The sequence below is a fragment of the Zalophus californianus genome, chromosome 13 (assembly GCF_009762305.2).
Source record: "Zalophus californianus isolate mZalCal1 chromosome 13, mZalCal1.pri.v2, whole genome shotgun sequence".
Classification (NCBI taxonomy): domain Eukaryota; kingdom Metazoa; phylum Chordata; class Mammalia; order Carnivora; family Otariidae; genus Zalophus; species Zalophus californianus.
In genome coordinates this window covers 20,457,857-20,484,999 of record NC_045607.1, presented here as the reverse complement: position 1 = coordinate 20,484,999, position 27,143 = coordinate 20,457,857, and the positions used below count along the sequence as shown (strand labels likewise).

General features: G+C 53.8%; 1 protein-coding gene across 1 annotated transcript in view; it reads left to right on the top strand.

The window, feature by feature from the left end:
* Positions 1-27,143, top strand: part of RGS3 (regulator of G protein signaling 3) — a 116,668-nt gene that overhangs the window by 16,094 nt on the left and 73,431 nt on the right. The window contains 13 exon segments of the mRNA XM_027616403.2: positions 961-1,055; positions 2,022-2,090; positions 10,260-10,320; positions 11,499-11,589; positions 12,232-12,287; positions 19,047-19,128; positions 19,947-20,052; positions 20,860-21,071; positions 21,074-21,210; positions 22,085-22,124; positions 26,280-26,407; positions 26,409-26,457; positions 26,460-26,476. Coding sequence (XP_027472204.2) covers positions 961-1,055; positions 2,022-2,090; positions 10,260-10,320; positions 11,499-11,589; positions 12,232-12,287; positions 19,047-19,128; positions 19,947-20,052; positions 20,860-21,071; positions 21,074-21,210; positions 22,085-22,124; positions 26,280-26,407; positions 26,409-26,457; positions 26,460-26,476 — 1,143 coding nt within the window.

Here is a 27,143-nt window from a genome sequence, read left to right as displayed (position 1 = left end):
GTAATGAGGGGCCATGTCACTAGACTGTGTCCCAAGGTCTCAGCACATCTGTGGGCCTGTGGCTATTTGAGGTGGCAGGGACCACCTCATTATTTAGTCATTAGGCATTTATTAGATCCAGTGATGAGGTGCTGAGCTAGGATAGGCCCTTCCCTTAGCCCATCTTGGTCCCTAAGGCTTCCTGCAAGAGCAGGAATCTTGTGGGTGATCTTGGTCATCCACACAGGTGAGCTCTGTGAATGGGTGGGTGATGGAAATCCACAGATGATCCCAAGCCCTCTCCCTGGCAAAACCAGAAGCAAGGTAGCCAGGTTTGGGTGGTGGAGGGGAGAGAGTGTCTCTGAGGCCTAGAAGATCCATCTGAGTGGGTCCGTTGCAGTGAAGACAGAGGCCCCACAGGGCAGAAGGCCTACTTCCAGCCAGAACCAAAGGCCAGGCACCTCCCGGAGTGTGGCAGCTGGGATGCACCCCTCTCTTCTCTCCCAAAGCCCCCAGGCTGGTCAGAGGCCCCTGTGGGTGAGGACTTGGGCAGGAGCAGAGGCAGGGGATGAGCAGCTCAAGGGCGAGAACATGGATTTGGCGCCTTGGCAGAGGGAGCCTCTGGTGAAGGGAGCACCGAGCAGCTGTGGGGAACTTAGGAGAGAGGCCAGTGCTGAGAGGAAGACCAAAGATGGCTGAAGTACACCCCATCTATGGCTGGGCCTGTGGCTACCTTGGTGGTGGCACCCACTGCTGGGCCTTCTCCTGGCCCCCCGACCCCGCATCTGATTCTAGTGCCTCGGCAGGGGTTTCTGTTTGTCTCCCAGCCTCTGACTGAGGACTGCAGCCTGATCTCTGCAGAGGCTGGTTTGAAGGACACCGGGGAGGCCTTTCACCTGGGGGCTGGGCAGGCAGCTGCTGGGCTTCGGTGGCTCCGGAGCCATGAGCCATCATCTCATGCTTCCTTTTCTCCAATTCAAGATTTCTTTGATCCCTGAAGATAATCGACTGCGTCGCCAGAGGACGCAGGTCGTCCCAGACTGCAGAGAGCCCGTCTTCCGTGAGCACTTCTTCTTGTAAGAGTCTGGGGCCCTCGAGGGGAGAGGGAAGGAGTGTTTATCTGGAACCACCTCCATTTGCCAAATCTATAAGTAGATCTAAGCAGAAAAACAGTGACTTCTAAAGGATGTCTGTGTTTTCTCGTTCACTTGTGTCCTTGCATCCCTGGCACCTGGCCCGGCAGTGAGGTCCACAGTGATAAGGTGTCACTTGGCTGGTTCTCACAACGAAAATGCCCAGCCTGAGGCTCGCAACCCCCTGACAAGGAGGCATTTTCCCACAGTGAATTGGGCCAAGCCCTCTCTTTCAGTAGAAGAAATTTTCCAAGTTGAGAGATCCCCCCACCTTGTAAAACTTTCTACCCACCCCGGGCCTCAGCTTCCATAGTTGTAAAATGGGCTGATGAGAGTACTGACCTCGCAGAGCTGACCTGTGAATGAGACCGTGTAATGCAATGTCAGCTGCTTATTATTATTATTATTATTAACTATTATTATTATTTCCCGCCCTCCCTGAACTCTGGGGCCAATGGGAAGGAAATGGCCATTTGGTATTCTGTTAATGAAAATTAAGAACACCTTGTTTTTTTTTTCAAACTAATTTGCTTATTGTAGAAAAACAGATTAGCAAAGAGAAGAAAAGAGAAAACCCCTTAAGCCCTACTACTTATGACATGTCTCAGCTTATTTCTTTTCAGGTCTTTGATTTGTATGGGTGTGTGTGTCTGTGTGTGTGTAGGTGTTCACAAAAATGGAATTGTTCTGCGATATTGTGTGGTAACCTCCCTTTTGTCCTGAACAAGGTAATGTAAACTCCTTTATGTATGTGAATACTCACCTCCCACCCTCTTGGTGCTTGAGTTTCTTTAACCAGCTCCTTATGGTTGTTAGTTTATTTCTAAATTTTGCAATTGTGATGAACTCTGTGGGTCCAGCCTGGAGCTCGATCCTACTAACACCCTGACCGTCTGGTTTGCTTTGCAGTCCCATCCAAGAGGAAGATGAACAGAAGCGCCTTCTGGTCACTGTGCGGAATAGGGCAGGTGACTCCAGGTGAGGGGAAGCACTGAGCTGGAGGGGAGAGCCTGCTCTTGGCCCCCAGGTGGCCAGCAGGCAACAGTTAAAGCCTGTGGGATGAATGAGTAGTAGTGGAAACAATAAATCTGAGAGGCTACCACCCCTCCCCCCCGAGTCCCCGTCGCTCCAGACAATGTGGAGGACCGTGTTATCAAGTAGCATTTGCTGCGCCCTTGGTATCAACAAGGCACTGTGTTGGCCCCTGGGGACGCCAGCCAGCCTGCCTGTGGCTTCTGCTCTCAAGGTGCCCACTTGCAGGAAGGGACACCAGGTGCTGCCTAGACACCGATTACAGTAACAGTATACACAGGCTCAGTTCCACAGGAGTAGAAGCTCCTAGAAAAATAGGCCCATTTCTTTTTTAGTCATCACGGTACCCAATGCCTAGCACACAGATGTTCTGTAAATATTGTTTGAATGGATAAAAGACTGAATGAGTAATAAGGACAGTAAGTATGGGAAGAGGGAAGTTCCTTGTGGGCCGAGGTGATCAAGGAGGGCTTCCTGTAAGAAATGGGATTGTGAACTTGGGGCAGAGATCAAGAGTAAGACAAGGTTTTGCATGAGCAAAGGCAAGAGGCAGGAATATGCATGCTGGGCTCAGGCTGCCATGAGGAGGCAGCGTGGGAGGTGCAGAGGTCTTATGTGGGAATAGCCAAACAGGCTGGTCTTGCGTGCTGCCTGGGACGCGGGTGGCCGGATGTGGTCCTTAGCATGGGGGTTAGTCCAGCACAGGGGAGGAGTGCTGGGTGAGGGGGAGAATCGGCTGCCCAGCAGAGGGGGTAAGAGCAACTGGACTGAGTGCCGTGCCTGCTGTGAGCAGCAGGGACTCATTCCCCTGGGGTAGCCAAAGGAATCTGGGGGCCCTGTGGCCATGCATTTGTCAAGCCATCATAGAACCAAGCGGTAATTGGAAAAGTGCCTCAGTGAATGAAAATCAGCTCCGTTCACCAGCTTAGACTGGGAAAATATTTGGGGGTTGAATGCTTTTTAGTATCTTAAATGTTATAGCTGGTATGCTTTTTAAAATTGAGCCTTATTCATAAGGAAGAATATTTCTTTTGATGGAGCATTTACTTTTTCTCATGGAACTTACGGTGCTGTAGGCCTCATTCATTCAGCTGCCATTTCCTGGGTACCAACGCGACAACATTGGTCTAGATGCTGGGGACCCATGGGGTCAATCAGAGACCCTCCTGCTCCCGAGAGGATCACTGATAGGGACTTGGAGGTGTGGGTGAGGAGGGGGACATCACATTGATAATAAGCAACCATTTCCTGGGTATTGGCCACAAGCCAGGGGTTGACAGTGCTTTATCTCATTTAATTCATAACTCTTAAGAGGAGTATGTTTTTGCCTAAGTTTTCAGAAGAGGAAATGGAGGGTAAGAAAGGGAGTCACTTGCCCAAGGTCACATGGCCAGTAGGCAGTAGAGCCAGGGTGGGGATCCAGGCAGTTAGACCCCAGATTCTCACTCTCAACACTATACTGCTTCCTGGGGTGCAAGCAAAAGAACAGAAGAAAGAACCAGCATAGAGGGCAGGGCAGGGCAGGAGTGGGGAGGGGTATCCAAACTCCCTGGCGTTGCAGGAGGGTCAAGTACAAAGTAGGGGCCAGCTAGAGATAAGAGGAAGAGGTTGGTGTAAGCCAAATCAGGTGATTCTGTAGGTGTTCTTTGGAGCGTGGGCTGCCTCCTAAGGCCAGTGGTTCTCAGCCCTGGATGTGCATCAGAATCCCTGGGATGCTTACAGAGAACATAGATTCTCAGGTGCCATGTCAGATGGATTCAGTCCGATCTTCATGGGCAGGGCTGAGGGAGCTACATTTATATAAGTTCTCAGGGGAACCTCATGCCGTCAGCTTGGTGTTTGGGAAGCTGGTGGTGAAGAGATACTGAGGGGTGTTGAGCAGGGGAGAGGCAGACGCGTGTTCTAGATCTATCCTGGTAGGGCTTTGGAAGGCTGGGGAGGAGGTAGATCGTTGCAGCGATCTGTGAGAGAGATGCTTTAGGGATGGAGAGGAGGGAGGCAGACCTAGGACAGATTTGGGAGATTAGATTAATGGTACTTAGTGGTGGTTTGGCTGTGAGAGCGGCGGGTGAAGTCAGGGGTCATTCCTGGGTGTCAGGTGGTGTCCCCAACCAAACCAGCATGCCCTGGAGAGGAAGGGAACCAGCTTTGGGTCCCCCGAGAAGGAGGGGCTGGAGAGCAGCTGGATGGGAGCTGTGTAGGGGTGTCTTGCTGACACAGAGCCCAGAGGGAGAGAGAGGTCTGTGCCAAGGTACGGACGTGGGAGCCATGACCACCAAGGCGGTGGGTGAAGGTGGGGGGACTGCCCAGGATGACAGTGGGTGACAGGGCTCAACGGTCAGAATCCTGTCTCGGCAGGAAAGCCTGAAGAAGCCCGAAGAGGAGTGCCAGAGAGACGGAGTGTGTCTGGGGAGCCCACGGGACAGAGGCAAAGAGGGAAGCAGGTGCCAGAGGCACGCGCCGCCCTGGGACCCGCCACAGAGGTCTGCCCTCCTGTGAGACCAGGGCGAGCCCGGCAGAGGGCCGTTTATGGGTTTTGCAAAAGAAAGTGAGGCCGGGGGGGAAAGTGAGTCAGCGCCTTGCGGGGCAGTGCGACGGAGGCTGTGTCTCCACTTGTTGCCTATTTTGGGAAAGTGAGATTCCTTATTAAACCCAACACAGTGGAGCTCATGGTCACAGTCCCGACCCAAAGCTCAAGAGGGACAGAGCAGGCTCAGGCAGGCCTGCTTCGGAGCAGGTGGCCCCTCCGAAGCCGCCAGCGCCACGCGGAGATGCGTAGCGTCAATCCCTCTCTGAGCCAGAAGGCCTCGGAGCCGGGGGAGGCCGACGGAGCAATTGCAGACTTCTGCCCCGCGAAATGCTCTCACATTGTGTTGTGCTTCTCCAAAGGACGGCCATGCAACTTAGCAACATCAAAGACCATTACAGGAGGAAGGAAACAAACACTTACTGAGCCCTTCTCTGTGCCAGGCCCTTTACATACATCATCTCATTTCATCCTCATAAGCAACCTTGGGACGACATAGGAATTATTACTGTCCCTCCCTTCGGAGAGGAAGAAACCAAGGCTTATAAAGGTGAAGGAACTTGTGTGAGGTTATTAAACACTGAAAGTCCACTGTGTGTGGACCTCACATAGCATATTCCATGCATCGTCTAATTTAATCTTCACAACGCTGTGTAGGTAGGTAATAGGGCTGTTGCTCTCTGGCAGGTGAGGACGCAGAGGCACAGAGAGGTTAAGTAACTTGCCCGAGCTAATGCAGCTAGGAGGTGGTGGAAACAGGATTCAAATCCAGGCAGCCTGGCAGTTGACTGTCCTCATGCAGGCAATAAATGACTCCAAAGCTATATTCTTTCTGTGATGCACTGTGTCAGTACCCTTGTTCCTTGGGGCCTGGGCTGCTTCCCCTGGGCTGTTTCCCAACAGAAACAGGTGTGGTTTTACATAAATCATCCAGGTTAATGTGTGGCAGTTACATTTTGTAACTGATAGGAGATAAAGGGAAGCCTCTGTTTCATGACTTCTCACGATCCTTCCAGTGACGGCTGTAAACTCGTCTTAGGGGGACAAAGTGGTCTACAAAGACGTTCTGGGGGAAACGCTGGGGGCTGTCACCTCGTCATGGTGACAGAGTGTGTGCTGAGGGGAACCAAGCCTCAGGGCAGGAGATTTGGCTTAACGTCAATGTTGCTGTGAGACCTTGGGTAAGTCTGTTCCCCACTCCGGGCCTCAGTTTCAACTGTGAAATGCAGTGAGAGACACTAAGATTTTTTTCAGCTTTCGGGTTCTGTGAATTTTCAAGAAATTTTCAAACATACGTTAAGGTAGAAGTCATAGAATAAGCGCTCATATATTCATAGTCCAGCTTCATCCATCAGCTATATGGCCAATCTCATTCCCTCCGTGCCCCCACGAATTCTCCCCTCCCTCCTCCAGTGGATTATCTTAAAGCCAATCCCAGACATCATCTCATCTCCTCTCTATATATCTCTCTAAAAGATGGCTTAAAAAGACAACCACAATGCCATGCTTGACAATTAACCGTAACTCCTTAATATCATTGACTATGGAACTCAGCTATTTAAAAGTTTTGTTTGATGATACGGTGAAGGCCACACTGAAGCTTCTAGTTATCAATGATAGCACTTTCAGAACCTGTGGCCAGAGAAGTCTTAGGATTGTAAGGTCATATACCACGCTAAAAAAAGAACAAAACACACATATCCTTGAAACACATAATCTTTTATGCGAAGAGTAGGAACATTTACAAGGAGCCTGCTTGCTGTGTGTCATACCCTGGCCTGGGCATTCCAAGTCTCCTGTCACCTTTAATCTACTTCCCAAACAGGACCTCAGTGCCAAGCACAGTGCCATCTTCGTTAGAAAGCTCGTGACCCGACATGCGGAAAGAAAAAAAAAAAAACAAATGGAAAAATATGTGTTCAATTTAAGCCATCAGAGTAAAAATAAGTGGAGATTAAATGCTGTAACCCTGCAGCAGAAATAGTTTAAGGCCCCTGAGAAGAATGCATTTTCTTCTGAAAGTTCCCTGAAAAGAATGCATTTTCATTTTACAGTGGGTCTCTTACCCTCTGCTCAAAAGGTAACCAAGCCCAGTACTCTTCCCCACGAATGTTCCATGAAGCCTTACCTCTGAGCCTTTGTACTGGCTGTTCCCTCTGCCCTCAGTGCTCTTCTTCTTCCTCTCTTTGGCTTAGTTCTTCAGGCCCTCCTCCGGCATCTCAGCCCTCCCAGAGCTTTCATCGTTTGTTGCCTGCGCTGTCCATCTGTCTGTCAATCTCTCCCTGTCAGTGATATCCCTGTATTGCTGTCTCTGATTGCTATTTACATTCCTGCATGTCTGTCTTCTTTCCTTAATGCTGCGGCTCCTTGCCCAGGGCCTGCCAACCCACCACGGGCATGATGGGTTCCTGCATTTGTCAAGCCTTCACTGAGCGCACGGAGCCCTGAGCTCAGGGTTTAGCATTGAGAAGTCACCAAGGCTTGGCCCCTGAGACTTTGTGCTCACGCAATTCTCAGGCAGCCTCCAGGGTAAGCACTAGTTTCCAAGTTTATAGGCTGACCAACTGGTGCATTGCCGTGTACTCAGATTACATGTAAAAGAAATCTTTCTTCCTCCAAAGATTTTTCAAAAGCAGGCTTAAGGAGTACCTAATTGAAGAACACTTAGAGAGTGTTTCCTGCTTATGGACATTAATTGTGACAATTTACTTGGCCTGAATTAGCATGAAATCATTGGAGGCCCCTTAGCAGGAAGTAAAGCTCATGGGAGGCTATTAACCATTTAGCATTCTCTAAGCCCCAGGGAATGAAAATTCCACTTATTGAAGAGCAGGGGGGAGAGGCAGCCTTTATTACAGCTAAAGCATCCTGCTTGGAGATTTAGGAAGTTAGAGCCATACCCGGTGTGATAGGAAAAGTGTGCAACAAGGAAGTGTGAGCACCTGGATACGTGTGATAGGAAAAGTGTGCAACAAGGAAGTGTGAGCACCTGGATACCAGCCGGATTGCCCCTGAAGGTGTTGAAAAATAGAATCAAATTGGTGGTAAGGACTTTGGCAAAGTCTTGACAAGGCTTTTCTGGAATGGCAACTCAGACCAGCGTCTGCCGCTCGTGATGGTCACTGTGGCTGGTAGTGCTGACTTGGCCACTGCCCAGGAGGGAGGAGTGTTGTTTCTGGGGGTGGGCTGGGGAGATGGATGTGGAAGGGTCGCTTTACTGCGGGTGAGCGCACTGTCCTCTTTGGGTAGATTATTAATATGGCCTTGTCTGATGGGAGGGGGCAAGGAAGAGGGGGAGCCATGGTGCCCAGGCCACAGGAAGTGAGGGCAGGGGAGGGAGCAGGGGAAGTAGCCAAGGGACAGGAGGTGGGGAGGCACGTTAGGTGCAGAGTGTGCCTCTGAGGGGCAGGGGCACCAGTTCTGAGGATCAGTCTCTAGTGTTCGGCAGCCCTGCCCCTCACTTGACTTGGCTGCCTCTGAGAAGCCAGTTTTGTTTTGCTTGGGACCGTCAGGTGGTAAGCTGCCACTCTTTCTGGAGAATGCAAACAATATGTATTTACAGAGACCTGGTCCACTGGTCCTTGACTGGGGCAGGCACAGGCGGGTGCCCTGCAGGAGTCCTGGGATAGCTTTCTCTAGACTCGAAGGTCTGGATCCCACCTTGGACTTAACTGTGTTCGGTCCCCAGGGGCAGGCTCTGGGGCACAGGACTTAGGTGGGCTCTTCAGAGGATTCTGTGGTGCACCGTCAGCTAGAGCCCCTGGCCTCACTCAGGTCGCCCTGGACCAGGTTCTGGGGAGGCACAACTCCAGGGTGTTCACTACCCATGTGGACGGCTCATTCCATCTTTGGCTTAGCTCCTGTGTCTTCTACAGTATTTGCTCAATCTCTCCTCTATGTGGGTCCATCAGATACTGAAGGATTATGCTTCCATCTAAATACTCATGTTGTTTCTTGGTTAACAGCTATTAAACCAGTCTCTGGGGTGGTCTGAGTTGGGGATGCGCTAAGAAAGAGGACAATAGAAAAATGAAAAAGCGGGCGCCTGGGTGGCTCAGTTGGTTAAGCATCTGCCTTCAGCTCAGGTCATGATCCCGGAGTCCTGGGATCGAGTCCCGCATCAGGCTCCCTGCTCGGCAGGGAGTCTGCTTCTCCCTCTCACCCTACCCCCTCTTGTGCTCTCTCTTTTTCTCTGTTTCAAATAAATAAAATAAAATCTTTAAAAAAAAAAAGAAAAATGAAAAAGCGACTCTAGTGCTAAGATAAAGATATGGCAGAAGTATTTGCAAATGTAAAGATATAAATACTGTTTTTCTTTTCTGATTACAAAAGTAGTGCTTGTTCCCTGGGAAAACTTGAAAACACTGAAAACCCAAAGAAGAAAACAAAAACCCCTCTAATCCCACCTACCGGAGACAACCATTGTTAATATTTTTGTGGGCGTCTTTCTCATTAAACTACAGATTTGTAAACTACTTCCTTTTCTCTCCCAATGACAAGATTATTTTTTTGAATTTCATTAACATTAGCCTATGCCATCATTACTGAAAGCTGCCTTGTATCAGTCAGTCCCCGATTAGACGCTGGGACTCAATGGTGATCAGTCTTCTGGAACTTTGAATTACTCTTAGCCACGGGGGACCCGACTGAACTCAGCCTCTTGCCACAGTGTGACCCACCCCCCGCCCCGCCGCCGCTCCAAGGCCTGACTCTGGCTCATGCCTACTTGTCCAGGTCAAGTGAGTCTCAACAATTTTTGTGTTGATTGGGACCTTGATCTGAACCCGTCCAGGAACTGCGAAGGTCCTGCCTGTACCTGAGAAAAGCTTCTTGAACTTGAGGTCCCACAACTTTTCAGTTGAGCATCAACCCACTGAGATGGGTGCTGAAATTCCCTGCAGGGCCTGCCTCTTCAGATCTCCCCAGTGCCAGAACAGTTAATGCTGAGTGAAATAAGTCAGGCAGAGAAAGACAAATACCCTATGATTTCACTCCTATGTGGAATTAAGAGACAATACAAATGAGCAAATTAAGAAGAAGAAAAAAGAAGGACAAACAAAAAACCCGGACTCTTAAGTACAGAGAACAAACTGGTGGCCGGAGGAGAGGTGAGGGCGAGGGACGGGAGACAGTACCCTATCTTGAGGAGCACTGAAAAATGTAGAGTTGTTGAATCATCATACTGTACACCTGAAACTAATATAACCCAGTATATTAATTCTATTAAAAAAAAAAAAAAAGAAAAAGTCCCCAAAGCCTATGGGTAGCCCTAAGCTTCTGTGGTCAGTGGAGGGAGTACTGTTTTCCAATCTAGGGTGCATGGCTTTCCCACAGGACCTTACTACTAACCCAGTTTGTGACCTTGGGAAGGGGACCGACTCTGAGCCTCAGCCTTTTCCTCCATGGAATGGAGAGACTCAGCCCTCTCCAGCCTAACTCACAAAGTTGGGAGGATCAAATGAGACAACGCGGTTCAAAGTGCTTTGTAAACCGCAGTGAATCAGGCAAACCTATGTTGCATGGGGTAATTGGCCGCCCCACAGAGCCTGGCAAGAAGGTGCTGACTCAAGCCTCTGTTGTTCTCCCAGACAGAGTGGACTCATCGGCTGCATGAGCTTTGGGGTGAAGTCCCTCCTGACTCCAGACAAGGTGGGTCTCGGGGACGCTTCCGGCAGGATTATCCCACCAAGGCCAGGGCTAGCATGGGCAAAGGCCTTTGTCTGGAAGCCCTTGGGTGGAGCTTCCGTCTCGCATGCTTCATGACCTGAAGAACAACACTGTTTATCGTCCGAGTGAGCAAGGCTTTGGGTCTTCTTCTTGGTTTGTGCTTGTCAGAGATCAGTTGTCAGGCAGCCCCTAGGCCTTCCAAGGGGCTCTGGGCCTGGTGTCTGGCACACCAGGATGCTGGCAGATCCCTCAGAGTTCTGAGCACTCCTGGGCTTGCCCCGGAGGAGGAGGGCTAGGTGGTTCTAATCCTCTTGACATTATCTACCAGGTCTTGTGTTTTTGGGTCTGGTGAGTGCTCAGGGATGGAATGAGCAGCACCATCCTCTATGGAGCTTTCCTTTAGGCTGAGTGAGGACTCTCTGGAATCCAGAGACCCCTCCCTCTGGGTAGCCAGTTCCTTATCCACCTCTGCACTCCGCCCCCCACCCTGGCCCCAAACTGGAGGCTTTTGAGCAGGGGAGGTGGAGACACTCCTTTCACACACATCCCTAGAGATGGCCTGGTGGCCTCTGCATGGAGTTGCCAGGTGGCCCTGCCCCTTTGTGTCCTAGAAGTGAAGTCTGGGGTAGGTGGCTGAGGACCCTTTATCCTGCATGTAGGTCCCAAATAGCTTCTCTGGCCTGCGGCACTGGCTTCATTCCCTCTTGGGAGATGCTCCCTGCATGGGGACTGCTCAGGAGCCTCAGGATGCCCACCTTCTGGCCTCTCCATCCCTCTTTCACTCCCTCCCTTCTGTTCTGTCAACATTCATTGGGCTCCTACTGTATACCAGGCACAGTGCTAGGCCCATCGGAGAGCCTATGCACAGCCCAGTGGGGAGGCAAGCAGGCAAGCAGACCGTTGTTCTCCAGGGACAACAGGCTGTGGGAACTCAGCAGAGAGGACGAGCAGCTCTGCCTGGAGCATCAGGGCAAGCTTCCTGGAGGTGTAGGCATGGCATCTCCCTCTGGGGCAGGGCAGCTGGAGGGTCTGTCTCTGCAGAGATGATGTTCCTGAGGGAGGCTCTCCAGGGGCTGCTTTTTGAGGGGGGGGGCAGCTGGTGGCTGCCTGCCTGTGTCCTTTGCCTCTGTCTGAGCATGTCACACCTTCCCTTGTGACAGGAAATCGGCGGCTGGTACTACCTTCTGGGGGAAGACCTGGGCCGGACCAAGCACCTGAAGGTGGCCAGGCGGCGGCTGCGGGCCCTGAGAGGTGGGTGCGCCCCGCCTTCGGCTTCTGCCCAGATGCGCTGCTGCACCCACTCCCTCAGCTTCCCCCCCCGCTTCCTGAGGAATAGCATTGCCCCTGTGTTTTGTGGCATCTGTCACCCCTGGCTGCAGTCAGGTCAGGGGTCCAGGGGTTTCTCACGAGCACCTGCTGGAATGCAGGCTGCAGGCAGCATTTGCCCACAACATCTTGTTTTTGTGGTTGGACTTTCCTTGGAGAGGATTATAGGCCTGACCCTATGTGGTTCAGCTTCCTCCACTCTAGCTTATGGAGGCCTGGGTTTCAGGAGCTTCCCGCATGGCTCCTCTGTGATTTCAGGATCCGCCCCAGGTTGCCTTGCTGGCCTTAGGGTGTCCACCTCGATAGGCAGGGCAAGTGGGCCCTGCCAAGAGTCCTGAGGCTCAGGTCTCGGATTCTGTGTTCCCTTCTGTTCTGTCCTTCTCACACGCAGACCTGGCTCCTGATACCCTGCTGAGCCTGAGCTCGGGCACCCCCACATCTTGGAGGCCAGCAGTGATCTGGACAACCACATGGGCCCGGCACCCTGGCCTCGTCCTCTGGGTGGTCTCTGGAATGGACTCTTATGTGCCAACAGAAACTTTTTGACTCTGCTCTGTCATCTTCCAGATCCTCTGCTGAGAACTCCAGGAGGTGGGGACACTGAGAACGGGGAGAAAGTCAAGGTAGGTGGGGGCAGGCCTGGGCGGGACTGACAGGGCCTGGGCCCTGTCCTGGGCTCTAACTTGCTCCTGGTCCATCCCTGGGCCCAGGAGACCCCCAAACAGGACTGCATTTGGGGCCTGAGACTCAGGTTCACTTGGAGCTTGGAAATTCGGCAAGTCGTGCATTTTTAAGGGGTTATTTCTTATGCTTTGCTCTGCTTACTCATGGTTAGGGCAGCACTGGTGAGAGAGCCAGGCCCCTGGGGATGGATCTTACTGACTTTCAGTCTCTTGAATCTAAGTCTCCCTTTCCCCCCAGGCCCCCTCGGACCGCTTGCTTCCCCTGGCACTGTGGCCGAATCACCCTCGGCTTAGGCCTGCTTGATGTCAGGGAGCAGCCGTGAGTCTGAATCTGAGACCCATGGGCTCTTACTCCACTAGGGCTTTGAATCAAGAGAAGAACCTTCACATAGGGATTTGGGGGCATTCCCCCAAGTTCATTCCGCCTCTTTGCGGGACCTGGTTTTCTCTAATAACTAAGAGAGGGAGAAGCAAACTCCCCCTGACTGAGACGCCCCTCTATGCCAAGTGCTGCTATTCCCCACTTTAACCTCACTGCCACCTCTGTGGTGTTCCTTACTTCCCCACCTCACAGAGGTCAGGTTCAGAGAGGTTAGGTCACTCCCTGAGTACCCTGAGCCACACTGCCTCCTGCATGCGGCCTACTTGGGAAGATACGGTGGTGCTGTTTCCCCTGATAATATCTTCCATAGAGGTGTATTATATCCTCAAAATGTTTTCTCTTTCATTTACTCCATTCGTTCATTCGTTCGTTCATTCATTCACTCACTCACTCACTCACTCACTCACTCATTCACTCTCTCATTGTTTATTGAACGTTCTCAGGGGCTAGACCCTGTGCTGGGTGCTGGGATATAGCTGTGAGCAAGTCAACATTGCCCGCCCTGTGCAATGTGGTAGTCACTAGCCACCTGTGGCTCTTGAGCCCTTGAAATGTGGTTAGTGTGACCGAGGACCTGACTTTTTCATTTTATTTCACTTGAATTAATTCAAATTTACCTTGCACATATGTCTTGTCACTACCCTATTGGATAGCACAGTTATTAAGTTATTAAAATAACTTGCTGGTTACTGTATTCTGGGGCTTTGTTTGAAGCTTAAAATCTTCTAGCTTCAAGGGCACCCGAGTGGCTCGGTCGGTTAAGCGTCGAACTCATGATTTCGGCTCAGGTCATGATATTGGGGTCGTGGGATCAAGCCCCGCATCGGTCTCCACCCTCAGCGTGGAGCCTGGTTGAGATTCTCTTTGTCTCTCTCTGCCCCTCCCCCTGTTTGCTCTCCCTCTCTCTCAAATAAAGAAATGTATCTTTTAAAAAACCTAGCTTCACTGGCGTTGCTGCAAATACCTTCCTCCCTCTCTCTCTACTTGGCTGAGCACAGGGAGGACAGTGACTAGAGAGCCCTCGTGATTGCGGGAATGACATGACATGGACATCAACACCACAGGTTTCCGGGCGGCTTCATTCTGGATCTGCACACAGGCCCTGACCCATGGGCACACTCTTCTGAGGCCCATTTGCTTTTCCTGGGCTTGCACACTCAGAGATGCCCATAGGACCCAGCACAGTGGGGGTGCTTGTCAGAACGTGACTTAGTTGGACTGAGGGAGAGCCCCCAGAGGTCACCTGCTAAACTTCCCCATTGTGCACATGGGGTGACGGAGGCCCAGAAACCTGTGTGACCTGCCCACTGTCATAGCAACCAAAGCTGGGCTGTACCGAGGGACACTCTCTGGCCTCAAGGACAGGAGTGGCTGGGTGGGTTTCCGTAGGGATGGTGAGGTGGGTATAAGGGGCGCTGGGCTCACCAGGTACTGTTCTACAAGGCAGGGAACAAGACTGGGGTTCTGGTCCCAGCTCCACGTACCCTGCTATGTGACCTTAACCATTGTGGTCCCCAGCTTCTTGAAGGGTAGAATGAGGAGGCTGGATCATCTGGTGATTGGAATTCCCTTCCTGATTTGCCTTTATGGTCTGCATGTCATCAGATCCCTAACACTGTTGCCTGGGTAAAGAAACTGACTTTTAAGTAGCTTGTGAATGGCAGGCTGTTCTCAGACCCACATGTTTCATGTTCTCCGTTTTGAGATGGGATGTCTGTGAGTGCCACCCCCTAAGGCGTCCGTGGATCCTTTAGATGGCGTTAGTCCTCTGGATTTGCTACCAAGGACGCTGGGATTTGCAGGGGGCAGTGGTGTTGTTATAGAGGGGGCCGTGTTTTCTGCCTGGGTTCTCTTCCAGCCAGGAGTGTTTGTGAGAACACTGGAATCACAAAGTGGCCCATGGCGGAGAATGCAGCCAGAACAAAGGCGCCCTCTCCCCGCCGGGGCCGGGGGAATACTAACTAGTTGACAGGAATTTTAATATAAAACTCTCCCTCTTCCTTGTCATTCTGAGGTTTCAGGAAGCCTTCGGGCTTATCGTGCAGAGGCACACAGCACAGACAGGGCTTGGGGAGGTGAGAGGTGATTTCCTGCCATTCTTCTGCGGGGCGGGCTTCCCAGGGCGGTCATGCCAGGCTGACGGGGCGCAGTGCGGGCTCCCGCTGCTGGGGGGGAGAGCTGGGATTTCATGGGGCGGCAGCCGAGACAGGACCCGCAGCCATGAACCGCTTCAATGGGCTCTGCAAGGTGTGCTCGGAGCGCCGCTACCGCCAGGTGGGTGCTTGGCCCTTTAGGGGTGCCCGGGGTGTCCCTGGGGGTCAGGGCTGGGGGCTCACCTGAGTAGGACTTCTCTCCCCACGAGGCCTTCCTTGCTTCTTCCTGCTCCTTGTGGGTTAATTTCAGTCTGGGGGGAGGATAGAGGCCGGAGCTGGCCCCAGGGTCCACCCTTTACCTACGGCCCCTCTCTAGGGGCAGACCAGGCCCAGCTCTGCATCATCCTAACCACGGACGTGGTGATGTCCTTGGTGAGGTTATCTAGTTGATTCTCTGTGTTTTTTGTTTTTTGTTTTTTTGGTTTTTTTTTAATCTGGGGGCAATGTGGGTTTAAAAAAAGCATCTCAAGCCTGAGATTGGACGTGGCTGAGCAGCTGGGGTTTGTGTTTTTCCTAACTTTATACTTTCACGAACTTTCCCTACTTCTGATGGGACAGGAATGCCTTGTCCTGCACTGTGTGTGTGTGTGATTCTGTGTGTTCACATGTGTTGGCGTGCACTTCTTTGTGAGATGGGATGTTTCCGTGTATATGTGTGTACACATGATTTCCTCCCTGGTAGCTGCCATGCCTTGAGGTGGCTCCAGAGCCCATCCTCACAGAGAGGGCCCTGGCTCTCAGCCTCCAGTTCTGGGATGTGGGGCAGGGTAGGAGTGATGATCCCTGTGGCCTCAAGGCTTTTCTGAAACTGTGTTGGGCACTTTTTCTTATAAACAAGGAAGGGGGTCAGGAAGGGTAAAGGCAAGGGATGTCCAGATGTAGGGACTGTCCAAGCTGATGGGAGCTCAGGAATGGTTCTGATTTTAAAAGTATGAGGAAGCCCCTCTGTGTATTGTAATGGCCAGACTGAAAGGTGGGTCTTGACTCCTGCAGACAGGTAGCCTTAGGTCCTAGGGAGATGCCCAGAGTGGCCTCCTGCACCTTGGCTTTGCCGCCATTGGACCCTAGGACCCTGGGACCACTTGTTCTCCCTGGCGTCCTCCTCAGCTCTCAGGGCCTCCTCCTGTCCTCCCGGCCCTCCTGGAGCCCAGCAGAACAGCTCCCATGACACCCGCAGCTGGGCGTAGGGCGGTGGGGCGGAGGGCGCTGTTTAGGAGGTGAAGTGTTGGGTCACCTTGGGCCTGTGGGCCAGAAGACAGGCACGCAGGCTGTCACAGCTGAGACGGGCATGAGTGCGGGCGGGGCCTGGGGCCTGGGGCTCTGGGACTGAAGTTCAAGACAGATCCTATGCTAGGAACCAGCCCAGGGTTTTGAGCACCAGCTTTTTGCCCTTCTTGACTGTGGGATTTGAGCATGTCACTAGACCTCTCTGAGCCTCAGTATCCTCGTCAGTGGAGTAGGGATGGTAATGTCCAGTGATGGTGCTCTGAGGGACACGGAACGCTGTGTACAAAGTGCCTGCTGCGAGGCCTGGGATGTACATATAGGACATGTGCAGTTAGGGATGGCGATGGAAGCCTAGGCATGACAGAGGAGCAGAAAGCAGGCAGGAGGGCAGAGGTGAGATGCTGGCCTGGGCGAGATCTGGGAGCAGTGACAGTCCCTGCCGTGGACAGGAAAGAGCAGGGACCACCCCCAGGAAGGACAGCCTCTGCCAGGGGCTGCCGAGGTCTCAGAGTCTGGGCTGGGCTGCTGCCCTTACCTCCTAACCCTGATGCCCCGGGTCATGGAGGAGGGCTGAGAGCTGGGGGCTGCCACTTTCTCTCTTTAGGCCTCGGCTTCCTTCTCTGTGAAATGGGCGTATTAAAACCAGTTCTGCATTCCCCTCCCCTCAGGGTGGCAGCGATGATCCAGTTCTTTGGGCGCTCTCCTCTCAACGCAGTGAGTGCTAGTGATGGACAGAGCGTAATTCTGCTTCCTTTATGCAGTCCCAGCCCTCACACGGCTTGCTTCCTGGCACCCTTTCTTCTTCCCTTCCTTCCCAGCCCCCAGCTGGCTTGGACTGTTGTCTAGCCTCATTCTTCTTACTGAGGCTGGTGCCTCGGAAGGCAGAAGGGGCTTGGGCCCACAGTCCCGCCTGGACGAGGGGACCAGGGTGTGGGAGGGGGAGGCTGTTTTGCGGGAGTACATTTCTTCTCTCCAGATTCAACTCTGGGGGCCAGTCCCCAAACTGCTAGCCCTGAGCCCGTGGACACTAGGGCCTGTTTGCAGAGCTGGCACCCCAGGCAGGGGGGCTGTGGCCCTTGCTGGGGTAGGACAGGGTCTAGAAAGGTCTAGAAAGCCTCTGGAATCCCACCTTCTGCCTGGGCTGAGGGTGGGTCGAGAGGCCCTGTGAAGTCCTCACTGGTCGCACAGAGTGCACCGGGCTCCTGACGGCTTCCCTCAGTCTCAGCCTGGGCTTTCCACACTCACTCCACAGTTTGTTTTTCTTTCTTTCTTTCCATTTTTTTTTTCTCTTCCTGTCTTAGCTGCGTGTTTTCCCAGAATTCTTATGGGAACAGGGTATTTTCCTGCCCCCTCCCCCTTCCCCTTGTCTGTCAGATTTCCTGTTTTACAAACTCGCTTTGAATCCAGGCCCAGGGCTGGTGGGAAGCAGAGCCTCAGGGGCCTCCCCGACAGCCTCCAAGGGCCTTGGTCACCCTGGGTCCCCCGACCCTCCCCTTCCTCACACCTGGCCTCTGGGACAGCTGGTAGGTGAATGCCAGGCACCCAGCCTTGAAGAGACAGCCCTTAAAGGAAGGAGACAGGAGTCTCCTGACAAGGCCTCTGGCCCTTGACCTTTTCCAGCTTGCTGAGCTGGCTTCTTCCTCAACCTGCCTGGGATACCCTCCCTTGTGCCTCACCAGGGCCCCCTCTGTGTCCACTTCTCCTAGGGACTCTCTTGGGACCCCAGTGAACCCTTCTTCTGACTTTTCCTCCCTTAGGCCTGTCATTTTCACACACCTGCTCTGAGCAGCCTGGAGTCTTTCCTTAGGCAGGCGGGGTCTGGGCCTCCTCTACCCCACCCACAGCCGAATTGGCAGTACACAGAGGGGCCACGTAGCAAGGCTGAACTGAACTGAGCCAGCAGACGGCACTGTACCCTAACAGTTTCCTGCTGCTGATGGGACGGTGCTGGGCTGTCCTCACGAAGCACTTGCTCAGTTCCAGCCGTGCACCCAGCCTGCCATCCAAAGTCAAACACAAAGAACTGTTCCCAACTCAGTTCTTGCACTTCGCTCCGGGGCACTCTAGTACAGGGCTCCTTTGCTTTGGAGAGATCTGCAGATTCTTATGGCCCTCTAGGAGCCAGAGATCAAGACCTCATGCCTCCATACCTCAGCAGAACCTGGCATGCATGCAGTAGGAGCTTGATAATTGTATGTTGCTTTGAAAAGAGATCCAGGTGGCAGGGCCCTTTCAGGGGACTTCTGGAAGTAGGGCTGTGGATCTGCCATGCAGCAGGCACTGCAAGGTCAGTGGCTAGTTCAGGTTTCGCCAGGAGGCCTGTCTGTGCCCTTATGTGCCCTCTGCCCTGGGAGTCCTCACTGGATGCCTTGAGGCCCCAGCGATGGACTGCCCTGAGAACCTAGCACTTGTTCCCTGGCCCTCGTCCTCAGGTTTTATGTGCGTCCCTGTCTTCCCTCCCCTGTGCTCTGGGAAGGCAGCACCCGGGTGGGTTTTGTCTGTGGGCCCGCAGCATAGGGCCAGCCCTGGGCCGATGCTCTCTGAACCCCTGGGAGGAAGTAGGAAGAGACCGAGAGTCAGTGGATCACAGGCAAGGTGGAGGCGGGCCGGTCCAGGGGGCTCTTTGGACTGGACCATGTGTCTGCGGGGTCTGAGGAAGACAAGGTTTGCCCTTCCAAGGCTCTGTCCGTGCTGGGCCCTTCTGCATCAGCCTGGATTTACCTCCTGAGCTCCCAGCCTTCCTGCTTGGCCCACAACCCAGTGCTTAAGATGCCTGAGCCAAGATAGGGACAGCAAGGGCTGGCCAGTCTCCTTCTTGGCTCCAGCTCTCTTGGAGAGGAGGATGGCTCTGGGGCAGGGCCTGGGGGCTTCCCGACCCTGGAGCAGAGGCAGCTGCCTTGTGGCTTCTGGGAGTAATGGCGCAGGGCTCTGTCCTAGATCACCATCCCGAGGGGGAAGGACGGCTTCGGCTTCACCATCTGCTGTGACTCTCCGGTTCGAGTCCAGGCTGTGGATTCTGGTAAGTGAGCGTCTCGGCGGATGCCAGCCCCGCTTGCCTGCCATGTGCCTGGCTTCATGTGGGGTCTGGAAGGGGAGCCCCAAACTGGAGCAGTGTCCTGGTTTTTCAAAACAAAAGAATAATATTTTTAAATGACCACAGATGAAACGGAGGTTTATGAAAATATATCCACAATTTTTTTTTGTTTTTATCAAAATGAAAATAGATTTTTTTTCTATTTGTTTCCCAATCACGTTAACAGGAACTAAACCTACATTTTCACTAAGGGTTGCATGGGAAAATGAGAGTCATTTATGGACTTCACTGGGAATGGGTATTTTATTCTATTCCAAGCCTGATTAGCACTTAAAAATAGGCATTCCCCTCCCTATTTTTCACAAAGACTTCTCCTTATCGTGGAGGAGAAGCCAGGGCTTGGTGATCTGGATGTTTCCCCATCCCCCTGCCCCCTGTGCCTGCATGGGGACGGGCACAGGACTGGCGCTCAGTGAACGGTGTTGAAGGAATGAATGAAGTGTGCGAGCCTGGCAACAAGGAAGGATTCTCTAGGGGGTGGGAGGCCCTGGGGAGAGTGAGGTGGGACCTGGCTGGAAGGACGGACAGCAGAAGAGTGAGCAGGCAGAGGAGCTGAAGGTGAAGGGGTGCCTCCCTTCAAGGCTCCTGAGAGCCACCAAGGTCGGCCCCACATTTCGCAGATGAGGGACCAGAGGGGCAGTGTGCCCCTTGTTGAGGTCACCGTGGAAGCCATGACTCTGGGCCCTTGGACAGTGTCATGAGCTTCACGGGAGCCCTTGGGTGGCTTTTCTCTGTCGCTGCAGGAGGTCCGGCCGAGCGGGCAGGGCTGCAGCAGCTGGACACGGTGCTGCAGCTGAACGAGAGGCCTGTGGAGCACTGGAAATGCGTGGAGCTGGCCCATGAGATCCGGTGACCGGGGCAGCGGCGGGGGGGGGCGGGGAGGCTTTGGGCCTCAGGCTAATGGCACACCTCCCCCCAGCCCTCAGCCCCCCGCCTTGGGCACAAGGCCTCACCATTCCTTCCTCGGCGCAGCTGTGAGCAATTCACTCTGCTCCTCAGGGACTCAGTGTCTTGGCCTGCAAATGGAAGGTTCAGGCTCAGAGCAATTTTGGATCCCGGAGCAAACAGCGGCCAAGATGCTCTCAAACAGACCCTGCGGTTCCTGTTGAGGCTCCAGGGCGGCCCTTTCTACTCCAGCTCATTATTTCTGTGACTTCAGAGCTAAGCCCGTTGTTTTTAAAGGATGTGTAGATGTTGCAAATGTTTCAAGTGCATACTTGAAAAATTATTCTTTAGAATGTTTGGGTCCCCTAAGTTTTGGCCCACTGGGGTGAAACTCTCGTGACCATTTTAGGTATACTTCTAGAGTGACTGGACGCGGGGTTGCACGGAGGTGGCTTGCTCGCTCCTCCTTGCTTAGACTCTGCCCATGGCCGACATCACTAGTTGAGTGTGGTACTCTTGCTTAACCTGGCCTTGGCCTCAGGGTCCTTCTCAGCCACTGCCAGTCAGCTAGAGTTGACTGATCTAAGGGACACTTTTGCTGTCTCAGCTTGAGATGGCCCCTTACCTCCCTTCCTGCCCAACCACTGGGGGCTTCTCTCCCCTCCCCAACCCTTCTTCTATGCCCCGTAGGCCCCTGCCCTGGCTGACTTTCCCCAAACTCAACTTCTTTGTGTCACCCCCGCCCCCCCCCACCCCACCCCCCAACCGTAGGAACTGCCCCAGTGAGATCACCCTGCTCGTGTGGCGCATGGTCCCCCAGGTCAAGCCAGGGCCAGACGGCGGGGTCCTGCGGCGGGCCTCCTGCAAATCGACGCACGACCTCCAGTCCCCCCCCAATAAGCGGGAGAAGAGCTGCACCCACGGGGCCCAGGCGCGGCCTGAACAGCGCCACAGCTGCCACTTGGTGTGCGACAGTTCTGATGGCTGCTCCTCGGGGGCTGGGAGCGCTACACAGAGGTGGCCAAGCGCGGGGGGCCAGCATACCCTGCCGCGCTGTCCCGCGCCACCGCCTCCACTGACCCCAACTACATCATCCTGGCCCCACTGAACCCTGGGAGCCAGGTACGGACAGCCAGGTGGGGGGAGGCGGAGGGTATGGGCCCCTGGCCTCACACCATAGGTGTAGGGAGGAGCCTGCAAGGGGCTGGAAGTGTTCAGGGAGGAGGCGGGGTATGTGTTAGCTTCCCGCCAGAAACGGCTGCTCTGGGGAGAGAGAGCAGATGGGTCTCTGCAGCCCAGGGCACAGATCCAGGCCCGCGGGATGTCACAGGGAGGAAGATTTCACCTCAAAAGAAGGAAGAACTTCTGCCAGGCTCTGCTTTTTCTACAGGGGGGAGAGGGCTGTGGTGAGAGGGCTGTTCCCCCTGTCACGGGTGGGAACCCAGACACCGCCGGATGGCACGGTGGGCCAAGGGGTATGCACACCAAAACGTTGGTCCCATGGGACACTCTGGGGGAAAAGTGTCCCGAGGTCAAATAAGCTTGAGAAATACCCCAAACTCTCCTCCTGTTCTGGGAGATTCCCAGTGCACAGTAGCCTACTCGAGGCTCTGGGGGTGTCTTGCGGGGGAGGATGGTTTCACCCAGCATTTCCCCAATTCCCCTGATGGCACACCCTTTGTGGTGGGCCTGGTAATGACCCACGGCGCCCCCGTTGCCTGGAACGCACTTTGGAACAAGCCACCGTCAAGAAAGCTGGGGACGCGGCCAAGGGGTTACACTGGATGAACGTTAAGGCTCTGTCCAACTCTTAACATTCTAGAGGATTCTGGAATCTGTAATCCCTCCAAGCACCGCCCTCTGCTCCTTAGCTGGGGCTGCTGGGTCTTGGGCCCTGAGGTGCTCCCTTCCTATGGCTAGGCTGCGAGTGAGCAGCCTGCCTAGTTGTGCCTCCCCGTTCCTGGGGCTGAGGTGATTCTTCTGTCTTCTTTGGCAGCTGCTGCGGCCTGTGTACCAGGAGGATGCCATCCCCGAAGGTAGGTCTGTCCTCCGCTGCTGTGCCCTCCAAGCCCCCGAGAGGTGTGAGGTCAGCCGTCCGGATTCCCCGCACATTGACACGGACTCTCTTACCCCTCCATACCTGTTCTCCCTCCCTGAACCAGTATCTTTCCTCCTTGGAGCCTGAACTGAGAAGGAAGAAGCGGTCTTCCCACCGCAGTCTAGGAGGTGGTGTTCAGGATTCCGGCATTCGATTGGTACTCATTCCATTTTACTGAGCAACCGATACATGTTAGGTGCCATAAGCCACCTGGTCGGGCCTGCTAAAAACAGGGTCATGGAGGGCTCAACTCGGAGTTGCATGATTGTGAACAATCCACTTCCCCTCCCTGAGCCTCAGGGAGTTCAGTTTCTTCATCTATAAACTGGGGTTGACAGTTCCCACCTTAGAGAGTTGTCGGGAGGGGTAAAGGAGAGACTGACTGTGAGTAGGGAGTGTACCCATGGAGGGAGGCTACACAGAAGATGGCTGTCCTTGAACGGCAAGGGTGTCTCTGTACCGGTTCTTCTCCTTTGGCCTTTGAATCCTGGCCCCATGTTTTAAGAGCCAAGGAGAGAAGCTGAGCTCAAAACCAGGGCCCTCTCAGGATTCCTGAGATACCGGTCTTGGTGCTGGAGCTGGTAGGGCATTCTGGAAGGCCCTCCATGTGCCTGCCGGGGTCCAGCCAACTCAAGTCCGGCTGGTATCTGGAAGGTGGGGACCAGCCTTGCCTGGTGGTCCTATGCTCGAGCCCTTTCTCTAGTGCCTACAGAATGCCTGGTGACTTCCTTCCTTGAGAGGGGCCTTTTCCCAGCCGCTTGCAGACTCACTTCCTTGCTGCCCTCCCCATCCATAGTGTGAAGTCGATGCTGGCTTATAGCGGGTACTTGGAAGAATGCCTGTGCCTTTGGGCGGGGGGCGGGGGGGAAGGGCTCCCATCAGGCTCAGAGCTGCTGATGGAAGGCATCTTCATTCTCTCTAGGGTAGGCCATTTGGATGGATGAGCCTGGTCTGTTGGAAATGCATCTGTGTTCCTTCTGGAGAGGAGTTGATAGTTATTCAACACTGAGTTCTTAAAAAGCTTTTAGTCAGCGCATTAGGTTAGAGTGGGGTGTCACTGCTAAATGGTGACTTCATTAAGGCAGGGCCTCGGCCGGCTCATCTCTGAGGATCCGGTGCTGGACCTGGGGTGTGGCAGACAGCAGGTACTCAGTAGAATTTCAGCCAAGTGACCAAGTAAAGGAGAATGACCTGGCTGGTTGCTGTTGGGGTTTGAAGGCTGGTCACAGAGCACAGGAGCTGGAGAGCATGTTGCCTGTGGTGGGCCAGTGATGTGGGATTGAGTCCTTCTTGGCCTGACACGTGCCTCTCGGAGTCTTCCCATCCTGGATCCACGTTTTGATTCCCCTCTGAGAATACAGTATTGAGTGAACCAAGGACACAGTCATCTAGGCGGTGGAGAGAGAGGGACAAATAAGGAGATGTGATAGTGTTAACAACAGTGGTAGCTTTTTGAAGGCATTGGATTAAGAACTTGACCTTCCTTCATTTATTCTTCATGGTAATGGCTGTTTTTGGTATGCAAGGATATCTTGGCTCTTTATCAGCAATCAAGTCTTCACAGCTCCCAGTCCGGGAGTTCAGAGGAAGGGGTGGGACTGAACCTTCCCTTAAACACACTCAGGGTTCTCCAGAGGCCCGGGGCGGTCACCACGGTGCTGACTTCTGCCTCCTCCTCTGGCTGGGCCACCTGGCCTCCTTTTGGGGGGGGGGGGGGTTGAGCCAGCCAGAGTTGAACGGTGTCTGGTGCCCTTCTGAGGCCTAGGGCGCTTGCTGCTTGTAAGCTGACATGTTCCCTGGGGCCGCTGGTGCCCTCAGCATTGTCCCCTGCCCTGCGAAGGGGCCAAGCCTCCGATTCTCCAGTGCCAAAGCTGGCTGGCTGCCAGGGCTCGCCTTGGAAGCCAGAGCAAAGCTGAGTAATTACTGTGTTTGGTCAGTGGAGCAGGTGATGTGGGGGTTTGGACCAGAGGATGTTAAGAGGTGGCAGGTGGGAAGTCGAGTTTGACTTCACAGAGCTCAGGAGCTGGGTTGCAACCCGGGCTGGTTTTAAAAAAAGATACTTCAGAAAATCCGTTTTGGAGAGCCATGCCCACTTGCAACAAGTTATCCAGGGGTGTGTGGAGATGGGGCTTTCAGGCGTGACCGCTGCATAGATTGGGTCCATCTTGCTTTATACCCTATACTGGTCGAGTGTCCTTGGGCAGGTCACCCAGTGCTCAAGTGTCTTGTCATCTCAAATCCAGGTCAGGTCTGGAGACACAGGATGGGTTCTTTCAGCAAAGAGGAGAAGGCCTGGCAGCACACACCCCCCTCTGGGCCTAAGGTCAGGGGCCAGATCAGAGGAGGGGCTGTGGAACTGCTTCCATGCATCCGTCCTCCCCGGTCCCCACTCCCTCCCCCAGGCCCTGGGCTCACATTCTTTCTACTCTTCTCTAAGCCACTCCTTGAAGAGGAAGGAAGTGGTTTAAGTTATTATGGTTTGAGTCCTGCCCTAAGATACGGCTGTGATCCGTGGTCACTTGTGATGGGGATCTGACTTGTTTTTCTCACCTCGCTTGGTGAGAAGGGTCATGTGGTGGGCAGAGGAAGTAAGTGTAAAATCTTCTGAGCTGAATTTTTCCTCTGAGGCCAGGGGACCTCGCGTGGGTGGGGAGCTTCCCCCCAGGTAGCTGGACTCGGACCACCTGTTCACCCCCTGGCTGCCAGGCCTTGGGGGGTTGTGGAAGGATGCCTGGGTCCTGGGACGTAGGCCAGGCATCGGGGTCAGTTGCCCATCTAGCAGCAAGAGTCCCCCCCCACCCCGGAGGCGGCCCAGTTATTTATGGAGCCTGAATGCGATGCACTTGGCTCCCTACCTGCTCGCACCCAGGAATCCCTGACTTTTTAGCTACTCTGTGTCTTGCTCCTCTGCCCAGTGGACAGGACCCGATAAAAACCTGCTTGCTATCTCTTGTTCAGCGTGGGGTTTGTGTCCAGCAGCATCCCCTTAAAGAAGAACCCCAGCCATGCAGCCTTCTGCTCTCTTCCCTGAAGTGTTTTCTCTCTCTCTCTGTCCTTTTTCTGATTAGAATAGTGTGCGTTGGTGGCCGACCAGAGTACCTTTCTGGCTTCAGGGAAGCCTAGGATTTTCAGAGTCTGTGGGGCACCTGATTAACTTGCTTTTCCGAGTAGAGGACCACAACAACAAAAGCCACATTAATTTAGCAGCTAACCTTTGTTGTGCACGTACCAGATCCCAGGCGTTGTTCTAGGGCTTTCCTCGAGCATCTCACTGAATCCTCACAGCAACCCAATGAGCTTGGTACTGTTACTGCAGTTGAGGAAACCAAGACTCAGCGGGGGAAGTGAATGGCTGAAGGTCACCAAGCTAGTACGCAGAGGAGTGGGGACTGGGCACAGCCATACGGCCTCAGAGCTCATCATGTTCTTTCCTGAGAACTGGGCCAGCGGGTGCCACTCCTTATTTTAGACTGATGTAAGTGAGCCAGGCCGCCCTGTGGCTAATAGAGGGCAGGCTCCGATACAGCATAGGAAAGCCCTCTGTCTCCGCTACCACCGGATCTCCAGTCCCTCTGTCCGTGGGATCTGGGAGGCGAGGGAACAGGTGAGCTACACTGGGCACGCAGAGGGAGCTGTGGGGCTGGTGGCGGCGTGTCTGACACCCAGGGCCGTCCAACCGACTGATTGTTCTATGTGGGACTGTGGGTCCAGTGAGGTCAGATCTTCTGATTTCTCAAATATGAGAGAGATTTCCTGATTTTGAAAAGCACAAGGCCAAACTGATAGGTCTGACTCGGGCACCAGACACGAGACGGGGACTGCTGCCTCCATGCTAGTTGGTGGTTCCTGGCTCCATCCAAGTCCCAGAGTCACTTCTTTATGGGTCAGTAATTCCCACTAGAATGTGAGGGATTTCCCTGTGGCCTGAGACCCTTCTGAGGCCTCCCTCTGTGTTCAGTAGCTTGCATAGGGCCTGGCCTGTAGCATACACTCAGTACGTGGTGATGGGCTGGCTGTGTCTGTGTACTCTCTTTCCGCAGAGGGGACGCCTTTGCATGGAAATGCCTCATGGTGCCCCATTTCTGTTCCCCAGAATCAGGTAGTCCCAGTAAAGGGAAGTCCTACACAGGCCTGGGGAAGAAGTCCCGGCTGATGAAGACAGTGCAGACCATGAAGGGCCATGGCAACTACCAGAACTGCCCAGTCATGAGGCCGCACACCCCCACACTCGAGCTATGGCACCTACGTCACCCTGGCCCCCAAGGTCCTGGTGTTCCGGTCTTCGTTCAGGTGAGCTTATGGTTGGCCCCAAGGGCTCCCTCGTGAGATGAGAGAGAGGAAGGTCCTTCACCCCAGGATCATTCCAGAAGGGTTCCCTTTGGGGAAAGAAATGACTTCAGGTGCTCAGGCTTCTGGGGGTTATACTGAGGGAGCAGAGGTTTCCAGCGGAGGAGCAGGAGAGTAGGGGCAGGGAAGCCGGGCAAAGAGGGGCTCTTCTCCCTGCCCCCTCTCCCAGTTTTCCCTTTCTCTGGGGACAGGGCAGGCTCACTACAGGTCCTAGTTGGCATTGCCATGGGGCCTGCTTGCTGAGGCTTCTGCTTCCTGCCTCATCCAGTGGTTTGTTGTTTGGAAATGACCGAGGAAGAGCCTTGAAGTCTGGCGTCTTGTCTGGTCTCCTCGGTCTTAGCAAACGTGTCTGGCCAGTATTAGCTGGCGGCCTGAGACTCATTTCCATCCCCCTCTGCTTCTCCCTTCTCTTCCTCTCCATTTCCAAACCGCCATGGCTTCCCCCCACCCCCCCCAGACGCCATTAGCATGAACACATAGGTGTCTTTTCTGTGTGCATGTATGCACTTCAGAAGGAAAACCGAACGGCCTCCTAGTGTACATTTTCTATCCTTTTGCCTTTTTTAAATGAAAGTTGCGGCAGGAACGTCCCCCGCGTACACTAAATACT